The sequence below is a fragment of the Petromyzon marinus genome, chromosome 75 (genome assembly GCF_048934315.1).
Source record: "Petromyzon marinus isolate PM22_M1 ecotype Great Lakes invasive population chromosome 75, UKy_Petmar_22M1.pri1.0, whole genome shotgun sequence".
Classification (NCBI taxonomy): domain Eukaryota; kingdom Metazoa; phylum Chordata; class Hyperoartia; order Petromyzontiformes; family Petromyzontidae; genus Petromyzon; species Petromyzon marinus.
In genome coordinates, this window is record NC_133741.1 from 7,660,624 (window position 1) to 7,677,320 (window position 16,697).

Consider the following 16,697-nt stretch of genomic DNA (forward strand, 5'->3'; position numbering starts at 1 on the left):
CACCTAGAGAGTCAGGCCACAACACCACCACTCAACACAACACCACCACTCACCTAGAGACAGGCCACAACACCACCAGTAACCACAACCACTCACCTGGGGTGAAGGCCACAACACCACCACTCACCACAACCACTCACCTGGAGGCAGGCCACAACACCACCACTCACCTACAGAGAGAGTCGGGCCACAACACCAGTACCCACAACACCACCACTCACCTAGAGTCAGGCCACAACACCACCAGTAACCACAACAACACCACTCACCTAGAGAGTCAGGCCACAACACCACCACTCACCACAACACCACCACTCACCTAGAGTCAGTCCACAACACCACCAGTAACCACAACCACTCACCTGGGGTGTAGTCCACAACACCACCACTCACCACAACCACTCACCTGGAGGCAGGCCACAACACCACCACTCACCTACAGAGAGTCAGGCCACAACACCACCACTCACCACTCATCTAGAGAGTCAGACCACAACACCACCACTCACCTACAGAGAGCTAGGCCACAACACCACCACTCACCACAACCACTCACCTAGAGAGAGTCAGGCCACAACACCACCTCTCACCACTCACCTAGAGAGTTAGTCCACAACACCACCGCTCACCTAGAGGCAGGCCACAACACCACCGCTCACCACAACCACTCACCTACAGAGTCAAGCCACAACACCACCACTCACCACAACCACTCACCTGGAGGCAGGCCACAACACCACCACTCACCACAACCACTCACCTGGAGGAAGGTCACAACACCACCACTCACCTACAGAGAGTCGGGCCACAACACCAGCACTCACCACTCATCTAGAGAGTCAGACCACAACACCACCACTCACCTACAGAGAGTCAGACCACAACACCACCACTCACCACTCATCTAGAGAGTCAGACCACAACACCACCACTCACCTACAGAGAGCCAGTCCACAACACCACCACAACCACTCACCTAGAGAGGCAGGCCACAACACCACCACTCACCTAGAGTCAGACCACAACACGACCACTGACCTAGAGAGAGTCAGGCCACAACACCACCTCTCACCACTCACCTAGAGAGTCAGTCCACAACACCACCGCTCACCTAGAGGCAGGCCACAACACCACCTCTCACCACAACCACTCACCTACAGAGTCAATCCACAACACCACCACTCACCACAACCACTCACCTGGAGGCAGGCCACAACACCACCACTCACCACAACCACTCACCTGGAGGTAGGCCACAACACCACCACTCACCTACAGAGAGTCGGGCCACAACACCACCACTCACCACAACACCACCACTCACCTAGAGTCAGGCCACAACACCACCAGTAACCACAACCACTCACCTGGGGTTCAGGCCACAACACCACCACTCACCACAACCACTCACCTGGAGTCAGGCCACAACACCACCACTCACCTACAGAGAGTCAGGCCACAACACCACCACTCACCACTCATCTAGAGAGTCAGACCACAACACCACCACTCACCTACAGAGAGCCAGGCCACAACACCACCACTCACCACAACCACTCACCTAGAGAGGCAGGCCACAACACCACCACTCACCTAGAGTCAGACCACAACACGACCACTCACCTAGAGAGAGTCAGGCCACAACACCACCTCTCACCACTCACCTAGAGAGTTAGTCCACAACACCACCGCTCAACCTAGAGGCAGGCCACAACACCACCGCTCACCACAACCACTCACCTACAGAGTCAAGCCACAACACCACCACTCACCACAACCACTCACCTGGAGGCAGGCCACAACACCACCACTCACCACAACCACTCACCTGGAGGAAGGCCACAACACCACCACTCACCTACAGAGTCGGGCCACAACACCAGCACTCACCACTCATCTAGAGAGTCAGACCACAACACCACCACTCACCTACAGAGAGTCAGACCACAACACCACCACTCACCACTCATCTAGAGAGTCAGACCACAACACCACCACTCACCTACAGAGAGCCAGTCCACAACACCACCACTCACCACAACCACTCACCTGGAGGCAGGCCACAACACCACCACTCACCACAACCACTCACCTGGAGGTAGGCCACAACACCACCACTCACCTACAGAGAGTCGGGCCACAACACCAGCACTCACCACTCATCTAGAGAGTCAGACCACAACACCACCACTCACCTACAGAGAGTCAGACCACAACACCACCACTCACCACTCATCTAGAGAGTCAGACCACAACACCACCACTCACCTACAGAGACTCAGGCCACAACACCACCACTCACCACTCATCTAGAGAGTCAGACCACAACACCACCACTTATCTACAGAGAGCTAGGCCACAACACCACCACTCACCTAGAGAGAGGTAGGCCACAACACCACCTCTTACCACTCACCTAGATAGTCAGACCACAACACCACCACTCACCACTCGCCTATAGAATCAGGCCACAACACTCACCACAACCACTCACCTAGAGAGAGTCAGGCCACAACACCACCTCTCACCACTCACCTATAGAGTGAGGCCACAACACCACCACTCACCACAACCACTCACCTCGATAGTCATGCCACAACACCACCACTCACCTACAGAGTCAGGCCACAATCACAGACCTGGTTAGACCCCCTGACTAGACCCCCTAGACCCCCTGACAAGACCCCCTGGCTAGACCACCTAGACCCCCTAGACCCCCTGGCTAGACCCCTGGCTAGACCCCCTGGCTAGACCCCCTGACAAGACCCCCTAGACCCCCTGACTAGACCCCCTGACTAGACCCCCTAAACCCCCTAGACCCCCTAGACCCCCTGACTAGACCCCCTGACTAGACCCCCTAGACCCCCTAGACCCCCTGGCTAGACCCCCTGGCTAGACCCCCACCCCCCTGACTAGACCCCCTAGACCCCCTGGCTAGACCCCCTAGCTAGACCCCCTAGACCCCCTGGCTAGACCCCCTAGCTAGACCCCCTAGACCCCTGGCTAGACCCCCTGGCTAGACCCCCTAGCTAGACCCCCTAGACCCCTGACTAGACCCCCTAGACCCCCTGACTAGACCCCCTGACTAGACCCCCTGACTAGACCCCCCCCTGGCTAGACCCCTGGCTAGACCCCCTGGCAAGACCCCCTAGACCCCTGTCTAGACCCCTGTCTAGACCACCTAGACCCCCCGGCTAGACCCCCTAGACCCCGGCTAGACCCCTGGCTAGACCCCCTAGACCCCTGGCTAGACCCCTGGCTAGACCCCCTAGACCCCTGGCTAGACCCCCTAGACCGCTCACCCAGATTCTCGCGCAAGAGCCACGTGAGCACCGAGTCTCGGTAGGGGATGAAGTCACTCTTTCGCTTCTTCTTGCCCTGCTGCTAACACAGAGACACACAGGGGTAGACACACACAGAGACACACAGACACAGGGGTAGACACTCACACGCAGAAACACACAGGGGTAGACACACACAGATACACAGGGTAGACACACACAGAGACACACAGGGGTAGACACTCACACACAGACACACAGGGGTAGACACACACAGAGACACACAGACACAGGGGTAGACACTCACACACAGAGACACAGGGGTAGACACACACAGAGACACACAGGTGTAGACACTCACACACAGACACACAGGTGTAGACACACACAGAGACACACAGGTAGACACTCACACACAGAGACACACAGGGGTAGACACACACAGAGACACAGACACACAGGGGTAGACACTCACACACAGACACACAGAGACACAGGGGTAGACACTCACACACAGAGACACACAGACACAGGGGTAGACACTCACACACAGAGACACAGGGGTAGACACACACAGAGACACACAGGTGTAGACACTCACACACAGACACACAGGGGTAGACACACACAGAGACACACAGGGGTAGACACACACACACAGACACACAGGGGTAGACACTCACACACAGAGACACAGGGGTAGACACACACAGAGACACACAGGTGTAGACACTCACACACAGACACACAGGGGTAGACACACACAGAGACACACAGGTAGACACTCACACACAGAGACACACAGGGGTAGACACACACAGAGACACAGACACACAGGGGTAGACACTCACACACAGACACACAGAGACACAGGGGTAGACACTCACACACAGAGACACAGACACAGGGGTAGACACACACACAGAGACACAGGGGTAGACACACACAGAGACACAGGGGTAGACACTCACACACAGAGACACAGGGGTAGACACTCACACACAGACACACAGGGGTAGACACTCACACACAGACACACAGAGACACAGGGGTAGACACTCACACACAGAGACACAGCGGTAGACACTCACACACACAGAGACACACAAACAGGGGTAGACACTCACACACAGGGGTAGACACTCACACACAGAGACACACACACAGAGGTAGACACTCACACAGACACAGCCCCAGGTAGACACTCACACACAGACACAGCCAGAGGGGTAGACACTCACACACAGAGACAGCCCCAGGTAGACACTCACACACAGACACAGCCCCAGGTAGACACTCACACACAGACACAGCCCCAGGTAGAAATTCACACACAGACACAGCTAATAGACACAGCCAGAGGGGTAGACACTCACACACAGAGACACAGCCACAGGGGTAGACACTCACACACAGACGCAGCTAAGAGACGCCCCCCAGGTAGACACTCGCACACAGACACAGCTAATAGACACCCCCAGGTAGACACTCACACACAGACACAGCTAAGAGACACCCCCAGGTAGACACTCACACACAGACACAGCTAAGAGACACCCCCAGGTAGACACTCACACACAGACACAGCTAAGAGACACCCCCCAGGTAGACACTCACACACAGACACAGCTAAGAGACACCCCCAGGTAGACACTCACACACAGACACAGCTAAGAGACACCCCCAGGTAGACACTCACACAAAGACACAGCTAAGAGACGCCCCCCAGGTAGACACTCACACAAAGACACAGCCCCAGGTAGACACTCACACACAGACACAGCTAAGAGACACCACGAGGTAGACACTCACACACAGACACAGCTAAGAGACTCCCCCAGGTAGACACTCACACACAGACACAGCTAAGAGACACCCCCAGGTAGATACTCACACACAGACACAGCTAAGAGACTCCCCCAGGTAGACACTCACACACAGACACAGCTAAGAGACACCCCCAGGTAGACACTCACACACAGACACAGCTAAGAGACACCCCCAGGTAGACACTCACACACAGACACAGCTAAGAGACACCCCCAGGTAGACACTCACACACAGACACAGCTAAGAGACACCCCCAGGTAGACACTCACACACAGACACAGCTAAGAGATGGCCCCCAGGTAGACACTCACACACAGACACAGCTAAGAGACACCCCGAGGTAGACACTCACACACAGACACAATTAAGAGACACCCCCAGGTAGACACTCACACACAGACACAGCCCCAGGTAGACACTCACACACAGACACAGCTAAGAGACGCCCCCCAGGTAGACACTCACACACAGACACAGCTAAGAGACACCCCCAGGTAGACACTCACACGCACAGACACAGCTAAGAGACACCCCCAGGTAGACACTCACACACAGACACAGCTAAGAGACACCCCTAGGTAGACACTCACACGCACAGACACAGCTAAGAGACACTCCCAGGTAGACACTCACACACAGACACAGCCCCAGGTAGACACTCACACACAGACACAGCCCCAGGTAGACACTCACACACAGACACAGCTAAGAGACACCCCCAGGTAGACACTCACACACAGACACAGCTAAGAGACACACCCCAGGTAGACACTCACACACAGACACCCCCCAGGTAGACACTCACACACAGACACAGCTAAGAGACACCCCCAGGTAGACACTCACACACAGACACAGCTAAGAGACACCTCCAGGTAGACACTCACACACAGACACAGCTAAGAGACACCCCAGGTAGACACTCACACACAGACACAGCTAAGAGACACCCCCAGGTAGACACTCACACAGACACAGCTAAGAGACACCCCCAGGTAGACACTCACACACAGACACAGCTAAGAGATGCCCCCCAGGTAGACACTCACACACAGACACAGCTAAGAGACACCCCCAGGTAGACACTCACACACAGACACAGCCCCAGGTAGACACTCACACACAGACACAGCTAAGAGACACCCCCAGGTAGACACTCACACACAGACACAGCTAAGAGACACCCCCAGGTAGACACTCACACACAGACACAGCTAAGAGACTCCCCCAGGTAGACACTCACACACAGACACAGCCCCAGGTAGACACTCACACACAGACACAGCTAAGAGACACCCCCAGGTAGACACTCACACACAGACACAGCTAAGAGATGGCCCCCAGGTAGACACTCACACACAGACACAGCTAAGAGACACCCCCCAGGTAGACACTCACACACAGACACAGCTAAGAGACGCCCCCAGGTAGACACTCACACACAGACACAGCTAAGAGACACCCCCAGGTAGACACTCACACACAGACACAGCTAAGAGACGCCCCCAGGTAGACACTCACACACAGACACAGCTAAGACACACCCCCAGGTAGACACTCACACACAGACACAGCTAAGAGATGCCCCCCAGATAGACACTCACACACAGACACAGCTAAGAGACACCCCCAGGTAGACACTCACACACAGACACAGCCCCAGGTAGACACTCACACACAGACACAGCTAAGAGACGTCCCCAGGTAGACACTCACACACAGACACAGCTAAGAGACACCCCCAGGTAGACACTCACACACAGACACAGCTAAGAGACACCCCCAGGTAGACACTCACACACAGACACAGCTAAGAGACACCCCCAGGTAGACACTCACACACAGACACAGCTAAGAGACGCCCCCCAGGTAGACACTCACACACAGACACAGCCCCAGGTAGACACTCACACACAGACACAGCTAAGAGACGCCCCCCAGGTAGACACTCACACACAGACACAGCCCCAGGTAGACACTCACACACAGACACAGCTAAGAGACGCCCCCCAGGTAGACACTCACACACAGACACAGCCCCAGGTAGACACTCACACACAGACACAGCTAAGAGACACCCCCAGGTAGACACTCACACACAGACACAGCTAAGAGACACCCCCAGGTAGACACTCACACACAGACACAGCTAAGAGACACCCCCAGGTAGACACTCACACACAGACACAGCTAAGAGACACCCCCAGGTAGACACTCACACACAGACACAGCTAAGAGACACCCCCAGGTAGACACTCACACACAGACACAGACCCAGGTAGACACTCACACACAGACACAGCCCCAGGTAGACACTCACACACAGACACAGCCCCAGGTAGACGCTCACACACAGACACAGCTAAGAGACACCCCCAGGTAGACACTCACACACAGACACAGCTAAGAGACACCACCAGGTAGACACTCACACACAGACACAGCTAAGAGACACCCCCAGGTACACACTCACACACAGACACAGCCCCAGGTAGACACTCACACACAGACACAGCTAAGAGACACCCCCAGGTAGACACTCACACACAAGACACAGCTAAGAGACGCCCCCCAGGTAGACACACACAGACACAGCTAAGAGACGTCCCCAGGTAGACACTCACACACAGACACAGCTAATAGACGCCCCCCAGGTAGACACTCACACACAGACACAGCTAAGAGACACCCCCAGGTAGACACTCACACACAGACACAGCTAAGAGACACCCCCAGGTAGACACTCACACACAGACACAGCTAAGAGACACCCCCAGGTAGACACTCACACACAGACACAGCTAAGAGACACCCCCAGGTAGATACTCACACACAGACACAGCTAAGACACACCCCCAGGTAGACACTCACACACAGACACAGCTAAGAGATGTCCCCAGGTAGACACTCACACACAGACACAGCTAAGAGACACCCCCCAGGTAGACACTCGCACACAGACACAGCTAAGAGATGCCCCCCAGGTAGACACTCACACACAGACACAGCCCCAGTTAGACACTCCCACACAGACACAGCTAAGAGACGCCCCCCAGGTAGACACTCACACACAGACACAGCCCCAGGTAGACACTCACACACAGACACAGCTAAGAGACACCCCTAGGTAGACACTCACACACAGACACAGCTAAGAGACACCCCCAGGTAGACATTCACACACAGACACAGCTAATAGACACAGCCACAGGGGTAGACACCCACACACAGACACAGCTAAGAGACACCCCCAGGTAGACTCTCACACACAGACACAGCTAAGAGATGTCCCCAGGTAGACACTCACACACAGACACAGCCCCAGGTAGACACTCACACACAGACACAGCTAAGAGATGTCCCCAGGTAGACACTCACACACAGACACAGCTAGAGGTGAGTGTGGTGTGTCTGTGGGTCTCTGCGTGGTGAGTCTGTGGGTCTCTGCGTGGTGAGTCTGTGGGTCTCTGTGTGGTGTGTCTGTGGGTCTCTGCGTGGTGAGTCTGTGGGTCTCTGTGTGATGAGTCTGTGGGTCTCTGTCTGGTGAATCTGTGGGTCTCTGTGTGGTTAGTCTATGGGTCTCTGTGTGGTTAGTCTGTGGGTCTCCGTGTGAGGTGAGTCTGTGGGTCTCTGTGTGAGGTGAGTTTGTGGGTCTCTGTGAGTCTCTCTGTGGGTCTCTGTGTGATGAGTCTGTGGGTCTCTGTCTGGTGAATCTGTGGGTTTCTGTGTGGTGAGTCTATGAGTCTCTGTGTGGGGGGTCTGTGGGTCTCTGTGTGGTGAATCTGTGGGTCTCTGTGTGGGTGAGTCTGTGGGTCTCTGTGTGGTGAGTCTGTGGGTCTCTGTGTGGTGAGTCTGTAGGTCTCTGTGTGTGGTGAGTTTGTGGGTCTCTGTGTGGTGAGTCTGTGGGTCTCTAAGTGGTGAGACCGTGGGTCTCTGCGTGGTGAGTCTGTGGGTCTCTGTGTGGTGAGTCTGTGGGTCTCTGCGTGGTGAGTCTGTGGGTCTCTGTGTGATGAGTCTGTGGGTCTCTGTGTGGTGAGTCTGTGGGTCTCTGTGTGTGGTGAGTCTGTGGGTCTCTGTGTGGCGAGTCTGTGGGTCTCTGCGTGGTGAGTCTGTGGATCTCTGCGTGGTGAGTCTGTGGGTCTCTGTGTGGTGAGTCTATGGGTCTCTGTGTGGTGCGTCTATGGGTCTCTGTGTGGCGACTCTGTGGGTCTCTGTGGGTCTCTGTGTGGTGAGTCTGTGGGTCTCTGTGTGACGAGTCTGTGGGTCTCTGCGTGGTGAATCTGTGGGTCTCTGCGTGGTGAGTCTGTGGGTCTCTGTGTGGTGAGTCTGTGGGTCTCAGTGTGTGGTGAGTCTGTGGGTCTCTGTGTGGCGAGTCTGTGGGTCTCTGTGTGGTGAGTCTGTGGGCCTCTGTGTAGCAAGTCTGTGGGTCTCTGTGTAATGAGTCTGTGGGCCTCTGTGTGGTGAGTCTGTGGATCTCTGCATGGTGAGTCTGTGGGTCTCTGTGTGGTGAGTCTGTGGGTCTCTGTGTGATGAGTCTGTGGGTCTCTGTGTAGTGAGTCTGTGGGTCTCTGTGTAGTGAGTCTGTGGGTCTCTGTGTAGTGAGTCTGTGGGTCTCTGTGTGGTGAGTCTGTGGGTCTCTGTGTGGCGAGTCTGTGGGTATCTGTGTGGTGAGTCTGTGGGTCTCTGTGTGGTGAGTCTGTGGGTCTCTGTGTAGTGAGTCTGTGGGTCTCTGTGTGGTGAGTCTGTGGGTCTCTGTGTGGCGAGTCTGTGGGTATCTGTGTGAGTGAGTCTGTGGGTCTCTGTGTGGTGAGTCTGTGGGTCTATGTGTGATGAGCCTGTGGGTCTCTGTGTGGCGAGTCTGTGGGTCTCTGTGTGGTGAATCTGTGGGTCTCTGCGTGGTGAGTCTGTGGGTCTCTGTGTGGTGAGTCTGTGGGTCTCAGTGTGTGGTGAGTCTGTGGGCCTCTGTGTAGCAAGTCTGTGGGTCTCTGTGTGATGAGTCTGTGGGTCTCTGTGTGGTGAGTCTGTGGATCTCTGCATGGTGAGTCTGTGGGTCTCTGTGTGATGAGTCTGTGGGTCTCTGTGTAGTGAGTCTGTGGGTCTCTGTGTAGTGAGTCTGTGGGTCTCTGTGTAGTGAGTCTGTGGGTCTCTGTGTGGTGAGTCTGTGGGTCTCTGTGTGGCGAGTCTGTGGGTATCTGTGTGGTGAGTCTGTGGGTCTCTGTGTGGTGAGTCTGTGGGTCTCTGTGTGATGAGTCTGTGGGTCTCTGTGTAGTGAGTCTGTGGGTCTCTGTGTAGTGAGTCTGTGGGTCTCTGTGTGGTGAGTCTGTGGGTCTCTGTGTGGCGAGTCTGTGGGTATCTGTGTGAGTGAGTCTGTGGGTCTCTGTGTGGTGAGTCTGTGGGTCTATGTGTGATGAGCCTGTGGGTCTCTGTGTGGCGAGTCTGTGGGTCTCTGTGTGAGTGAGTCTGTGGGTCTCTGTGTGGTGAGTCTGTGGGTCTATGTGTGATGAGCCTGTGGGTCTCTGTGTGGCGAGTCTGTGGGTCTCTGTGTGAGTGAGTCTGTGGGTCTCTGTGTGGCGAGTCTGTGGGTCTATGTGTGATGAGCCTGTGGGTCTCTGTGTGGCGAGTCTGTGGGTCTCTGTGTGGCGAGTCTGTGGGTCTCTGTGTGGCGAGTCTGTGGGTCTCTGTGTGGCGAGTCTGTGGGTCTCTGCGTGGTGAGTCTGTGGATCTCTGCGTGGTGAGTCTGTGGGTCTCTGTGTGGTGAGTCTGTGGGTCTCTATGTAGTGAGTCTGTGGGTCTCTGTGTAGTGAGTCTGTGGGTCTCTGTGTAGTGAGTCTGTGGGTCTCTGTGTGGTGAGTCTGTGGGTCTCTGTGTGGCGAGTCTGTGGGTATCTGTGTGGTGAGTCTGTGGGTCTCTGTGTGGTGAGTCTGTGGGTCTCTGTGTGATGAGTCTGTGGGTCTCTGTGTAGTGAGTCTGTGGGTCTCTGTGTGGTGAGTCTGTGGGTCTCTGTGTGATGAGTCTGTGGGTCTCTGTGTAGTGAGTCTGTGGGTCTCTGTGTAGTGAGTCTGTGGGTCTCTGTGTGGTGAGTCTGTGGGTCTCTGTGTGGCGAGTCTGTGGGTATCTGTGTGAGTGAGTCTGTGGGTCTCTGTGTGGTGAGTCTGTGGGTCTATGTGTGATGAGCCTGTGGGTCTCTGTGTGGCGAGTCTGTGGGTCTCTGTGTGAGTGAGTCTGTGGGTCTCTGTGTGGTGAGTCTGTGGGTCTATGTGTGATGAGCCTGTGGGTCTCTGTGTGGCGAGTCTGTGGGTCTCTGTGTGAGTGAGTCTGTGGGTCTCTGTGTGGCGAGTCTGTGGGTCTATGTGTGATGAGCCTGTGGGTCTCTGTGTGGCGAGTCTGTGGGTCTCTGTGTGGCGAGTCTGTGGGTCTCTGTGTGGCGAGTCTGTGGGTCTCTGTGTGGCGAGTCTGTGGGTCTCTGCGTGGTGAGTCTGTGGATCTCTGCGTGGTGAGTCTGTGGGTCTCTGTGTGGTGAGTCTGTGGGTCTCTATGTAGTGAGTCTGTGGGTCTCTGTGTAGTGAGTCTGTGGGTCTCTGTGTAGTGAGTCTGTGGGTCTCTGTGTGGTGAGTCTGTGGGTCTCTGTGTGGCGAGTCTGTGGGTATCTGTGTGGTGAGTCTGTGGGTCTCTGTGTGGTGAGTCTGTGGGTCTCTGTGTGATGAGTCTGTGGGTCTCTGTGTAGTGAGTCTGTGGGTCTCTGTGTAGTGAGTCTGTGGGTCTCTGTGTGGTGAGTCTGTGGGTCTCTGTGTGGCGAGTCTGTGGGTATCTGTGTGAGTGAGTCTGTGGGTCTCTGTGTGGTGAGTCTGTGGGTCTATGTGTGATGAGCCTGTGGGTCTCTGTGTGGCGAGTCTGTGGGTCTCTGTGTGAGTGAGTCTGTGGGTCTCTGTGTGGTGAGTCTGTGGGTCTCTGTGTGATGAGTCTGTGGGTCGCTGTGTGGTGAGTCTGTGGGTCTCTGTGTGAGTGAGTCTGTGGGTCTCTGTGTGGTGAGTCTGTGGGTCTCTGTGTGATGAGTCTGTGGGTCTCTGTGTGGCGAGTCTGTGGGTCTCTCTGCGAGGTGAGTCTGTGGGTCTCTATGTGGTGAGTCTGTGTGAGGTGAGTCTGTGGGTCTCTGTGTGAGGTGAGTCTGTGGGTCTCTGTATGTGGTGAGTCTGTGGGTCTCTGTATGTGGTGAGTCTGTGGGTCTCTGTATGTGGTGAGTCTGTGGGTCTCTGTGTGTGGTGAGTTTGTGGGTCTCTGCGTGGTGAGTCTGTGGGTCTCTGTGTCGTGAGTCTGTGGGTCTCTGTGTCGTGAGTCTGTGGGTCTCTGTGGGTCTCTGCGTGGTGAGTCTGTGGGTCTCTGTGGGTCTCTGCGTGGTGAGTCTGTGGGTCTCGGTGTGGCGAGTCTGTGGGTCTCTGTGTGGTGAGTCTGTGGGTCTCTGTGGGTCTCTGCGTGGTGAGTCTGTGGGTCTCGGTGTGGCGAGTCTGTGGGTCTCTGCGTGGTGAGTCTGTGTGTCTCTGTGGGTCTCCGCGCGACTAATCTGCGAGTCTCTGCGCTAATTCACCTTGCCAGGTGGAAATGCGTCCTTCGGCCAGAGCATGGGGCAGAGAATGAACAGCTTCTGTCAACATTCTTCCTTTAAACTCCATTCGAAGCTTTCGTGGACTGCGGGAATCCACACTACCTTGGTTGCTTTGGTAAAGTCCCGTGGTGAGTAGAACCACAGACGCCTACTTCAGCAGTTTCTGCCCTGCTGTGGATGTCCACCCCGGGACGTCAATGATCGCTAGGTGTTGCGACCGAAACGTCGCGAGCTACTGGGTTTCTTCTACCCACGTGACTTTACCCACAGTACCCAAGGAGTTGTCCCTCTCTTGAACAAGGACACCTGTCAGGATCCGACTCGAGCCCACGGTTAATGGTGTCACTGTGTGTTTGTGTGTCTGTGTGTGTGTGTGTGTATGTGTGTGTGTGTATGCGTGCGTGTGTGTGTGTCCGGCAAAAACAACCCCCTACCTCCTCGCGGTGCCGGACGGGCAACTCTGTCGTGGACAGTGCTGTGGGGGGAGGTCCAATTTTGATTGGCTCCTCCCCTCATGGCGTCTGTGTCCACCACAGGGGCTAAACGCGGGTTCTGGACGGGTGCTAGGGGCTGGTAACCCCTCCACCTTCAATTAATTACCTCTAAACCACGAGTTAACTGAAATATGTAACTAATAAGCTTGTGCCGGAGGCCCCGGGGGGGCAAGGCGTCTATGACGTCTCTTGGCCAAACCCCATTTGGCGGAGCCAGGAGATTGAATATCTACCCTCGGGGCTCCTCCAGAAACAACGAAAAACCACTACGGGTGGCCACGTGGAATGTTCGAACGCTCACTGTGGAGGAGAGGCTGCCACTCCTCTGTCGGGAGCTGGACCGGTACCGCCTGGATCTATGTGGCATTCAGGAGGTCCGGTGGACCGGCTCTGGCTCTTGCCACCATGAGGGGTGGACAGTCCTCTACTCGGGGCAGCAGACTGCCAAACAACAGGGTGTGGCACTTCTTTTGAACAAAAGAATGAAGGGGGCGTGGGAGCGTGGCGGGGAGGTGTGGGAAGCTATAAGCCCCAGGCTACTTTGGGCTCGCCTTCCCATCAACCGGAGGCGAGGAATGGTGGTCGTGGTTACTTATGCCCTCACCGAAGATGAACATCCGTGGAGGGATGCAGGCAAAGCCGATGAGTCAGATGCCTTCTATGACCTCCTGTCACAGGTGCTGGCTAAAGTGGCCCCTCGGGGTAGAGTCATCATGTTGGGTGACTTCAATGCCCGAGTTGGTCATGATGCTGGCACTTGGTCTGGAGTGATTGGAGGGCATGGGCCAGATCAGCTCAATAACAACGGTAGGAGGCTGCTAGATTTTTGTGCAGCCCATGGGCTTGTAATTACCAACACGTTGTTCCGGCATCGGCGCATCCACACAACATCATGGATGCATGCCGGGTCCAAGCAAGAACATCTGCTGGACTACATAGTGACGGACCAGCGGATGCGAGCCCATGTCCTTGACACCAGGACCTACCGTGGAGCTGATCTGCCCTCTGACCATCGACTAGTCATCTGTAAGATGCGCCTGCCATTCTTCCACTCCGGTGGTGGGTGTACACCCAGGACCCCATTCCAACCTAAAGTGGCCTGGTCTCAGTTATCTGATGAAAGTTGCAAGCGAGAATTTCATCATCGCTTGTGGCTGGGATTGGCATCGTCCCCGACTCCTCCTGATGTCGAGGGTAAATGGGCGAGGTTTAGGACTGTGACTCATGCAGCTGCAATGGCTGCTTTGGGTACGTGGTCCAGACCTCCCCAGAGACCCTGGCTGACAGAGCAGGTGTTCAGGATGGTTGAGAAAAAGCGACAGGCCCACTGTCATCGGCTACAGAATCCCACGTCAGAGAATGAGGAGGCTTACCGCAGCCTTCGCTCGGAGGTTCGAAGAGCCGTGAGGCGCTGCAAGGATGGGTGGTGGTCGCGGGTTTATGAGGAGATGGAGTCTTCCTCAGTGGCCCGTGATCACAAATCTCTATTTAACTCCATCAAAAAAGTAATCTGCAGCGCCACACCTATTACCATCATTAGCGGAAAAAACAGTGATCCAATCTCCGACCCCCAGGAACAGGTTTGCAGATTTGCTGAGCATTTCTGTGAGGTCCTGGGGGAGGGAAAATCCCTCAGCCAGGAAAACATCGTGGCACAAAGTGAGGATGACCCTGCTGAGGCTGCGGTGCCTCAAATATTGGATGAAGTCACCCCCTGTGAATAGCTGGCTGAGGTGCCAGCTGCTGATGAAGTATTGAAGGCGATCCGGAGTCTGAGACCAGGAAAGGCAGCGGGCAGAGATGATCTCCCAAGCGAAATGCTGAGGGAGGGTGGCGTTTGTGCACAGACTGCCCTATATGACATCATAACAACAGTCTGGACCACTGGACGGGTTCCGCAGGATTGGAAGGATGCCCTGGTGGTCCCCCTTTTTAAGAAGGGGGACCGCACAGACTGTAACAACTACAGGGGCATCTCACTCCTCAGTGTGCCGGGAAAGGTCCTGGCAAGGATTATTCAGCATCGCCTTGCCAGGCACGCTGAGGAGAGGCTTGCGGAGCCCCAATGCGGTTTCAGGAAAGGGCGGTCCTGCACAGATGCCATATTTTCTGTCCGTCTGCTACAGCAGAGGTGTAGGGAATTCCAACAAGACCTACATCTCTGCTTTATTGACCTGGTCAAGGCCTATGATACCATCAGTAGGCCTGGGCTCTGGGTCGTTCTTCGTGCTTTTGGAGTACCTGACCCTCTGCTCACGATCATTAAGGACCTTCATGATGGTGAGCGGGCCCGGGTAAAACTACGTGGCCGGGAGTCAGAGCCATTCCCTGTACACCTTGGGGTGCGACAGGGATGTCCTCTGGCTCCCACATTATTTAACATCTATTTTGACCACGTAGTTCGTGAAGCCTTCAATAGCTGTACCGGGGGAATCTCCATATGGTACAGATATAATGGGAAGCTAATCGACGCCCGGGTGCGGTCAAGGGATGGCTCCCTATTGCTCAACCACGTTATGTATGCTGATGACTTGGTAATAGCTGCTCAGTCAGAGGAGGAGTTGGAGACGCTGCTGCTGAGACTGGAGCGTGCCACTAAGAGGTGGGGCCTTACCATCAGCCCCACCAAAACTAAGCACCTGCCTGGGTATTTTGTACCATCGGACACTCCACCCCCACAACTCCCAATCGGTGATGGGGCAGTTGTGGAGAGAGTGGAGAGTTTCCCATACCTGGGCAGTGTGCTTATGACTGGCTCCAGTTTAACAGCAGAGGTCTCACTCCGAATCAGTCGAGCGGCAATATCTTTTCATCGGTTGCGTAACGCTGTGTGGAAGCTACCTGGTCTGTCGCTCCGCACTAAGCTTCAGGTCTTCTCGGCCACGGTCATTCCCTCCCTTCTCTACGCTTGCGAAACGTGGACCCCCCTAATGGAACATCTTCGCCGGTTAGAAACATTTAGGCTGGCCTGCCTACGATCCATCCTGGGTTTAACCAGACTGGATTGTGTGAGGAGCTCACAAATCCTTGAAAGATCTGGGCAGGGTCCCATCGGTGAGCTCCTCCGGCAGGCAAGGCTGCGATGGCTGGGTCATGTAGCCCGGATGCCCAGCCACCGCATGCCGAAACAGCTTTTGTTTGGCTGGATTGAGGGGGCTAAGCGGGCGCGGCATGGGCTAGAGAAGAGATGGAGTGATGTGGTACAGGAGGACGTGGAGCTGAGTGGACTTGCCGATGACTGGTACCAGCGGTGTCAAGATCGGCCTCTGTGGAGGAGGCTCGTGAAGGATGCTACTGGGCAGTTGGAGGCAGTCGCCCTCCAACAACAACGGAGGGCGGAGGAGCGACGCTCACAACAGCGAGCGGAGCGCCGGGTGGCTAAAGCACAGCAGGTTGGCACAGTAGGGGGCACAGGTGGTGCATCAGCCAGTCATCTCAGTCAGTCGACCCGTGGCACCTGGGTCTGCCCAGTGACCTCCTGCCAGCGGGCGT

General features: G+C 55.4%; 1 protein-coding gene and 2 long non-coding RNA genes across 7 annotated transcripts in view; all 3 read right to left on the bottom strand.

Moving 5' to 3' along the window:
* LOC142907203 (kinesin-like protein KIF1B) overlaps nucleotides 1-16,697 on the bottom strand; it is a gene marked incomplete at its 3' end in the record, with an annotated part of 63,985 nt that overhangs the window by 35,439 nt on the left and 11,849 nt on the right. The window contains exons 4-5 of the mRNA XM_076056466.1: nucleotides 12,694-12,714; nucleotides 3,303-3,384 (exon numbers count right to left, since the gene is read on the bottom strand). Coding sequence (XP_075912581.1) covers nucleotides 3,303-3,384; nucleotides 12,694-12,714 — 103 coding nt within the window. The remainder of the gene's footprint in view (nucleotides 1-3,302; nucleotides 3,385-12,693; nucleotides 12,715-16,697) is intronic.
* Nucleotides 3,391-5,898, bottom strand: LOC142907168 (uncharacterized). Of its 2 annotated transcripts, none has more exons than XR_012930860.1 (3): nucleotides 5,643-5,898; nucleotides 5,487-5,588; nucleotides 3,391-5,392 (listed from the first exon to the last, which is right to left on the bottom strand). It is a non-coding gene; the product is annotated as an uncharacterized LOC142907168 (long non-coding RNA). The 2 variants fall into 2 exon arrangements; XR_012930859.1 differs by having other exon boundaries at nucleotides 3,391-4,951; nucleotides 5,158-5,392; nucleotides 5,487-5,898.
* LOC142907167 (uncharacterized) lies at nucleotides 5,899-7,643 on the bottom strand. 4 transcript variants are annotated; one of them, XR_012930858.1, is made up of 3 exons: nucleotides 6,656-7,643; nucleotides 6,184-6,603; nucleotides 5,899-5,969 (listed from the first exon to the last, which is right to left on the bottom strand). It is a non-coding gene; the product is annotated as an uncharacterized LOC142907167 (long non-coding RNA). The 4 variants fall into 4 exon arrangements; XR_012930855.1 differs by having other exon boundaries at nucleotides 5,899-5,980; nucleotides 6,101-6,603; XR_012930857.1 differs by having other exon boundaries at nucleotides 5,905-6,130.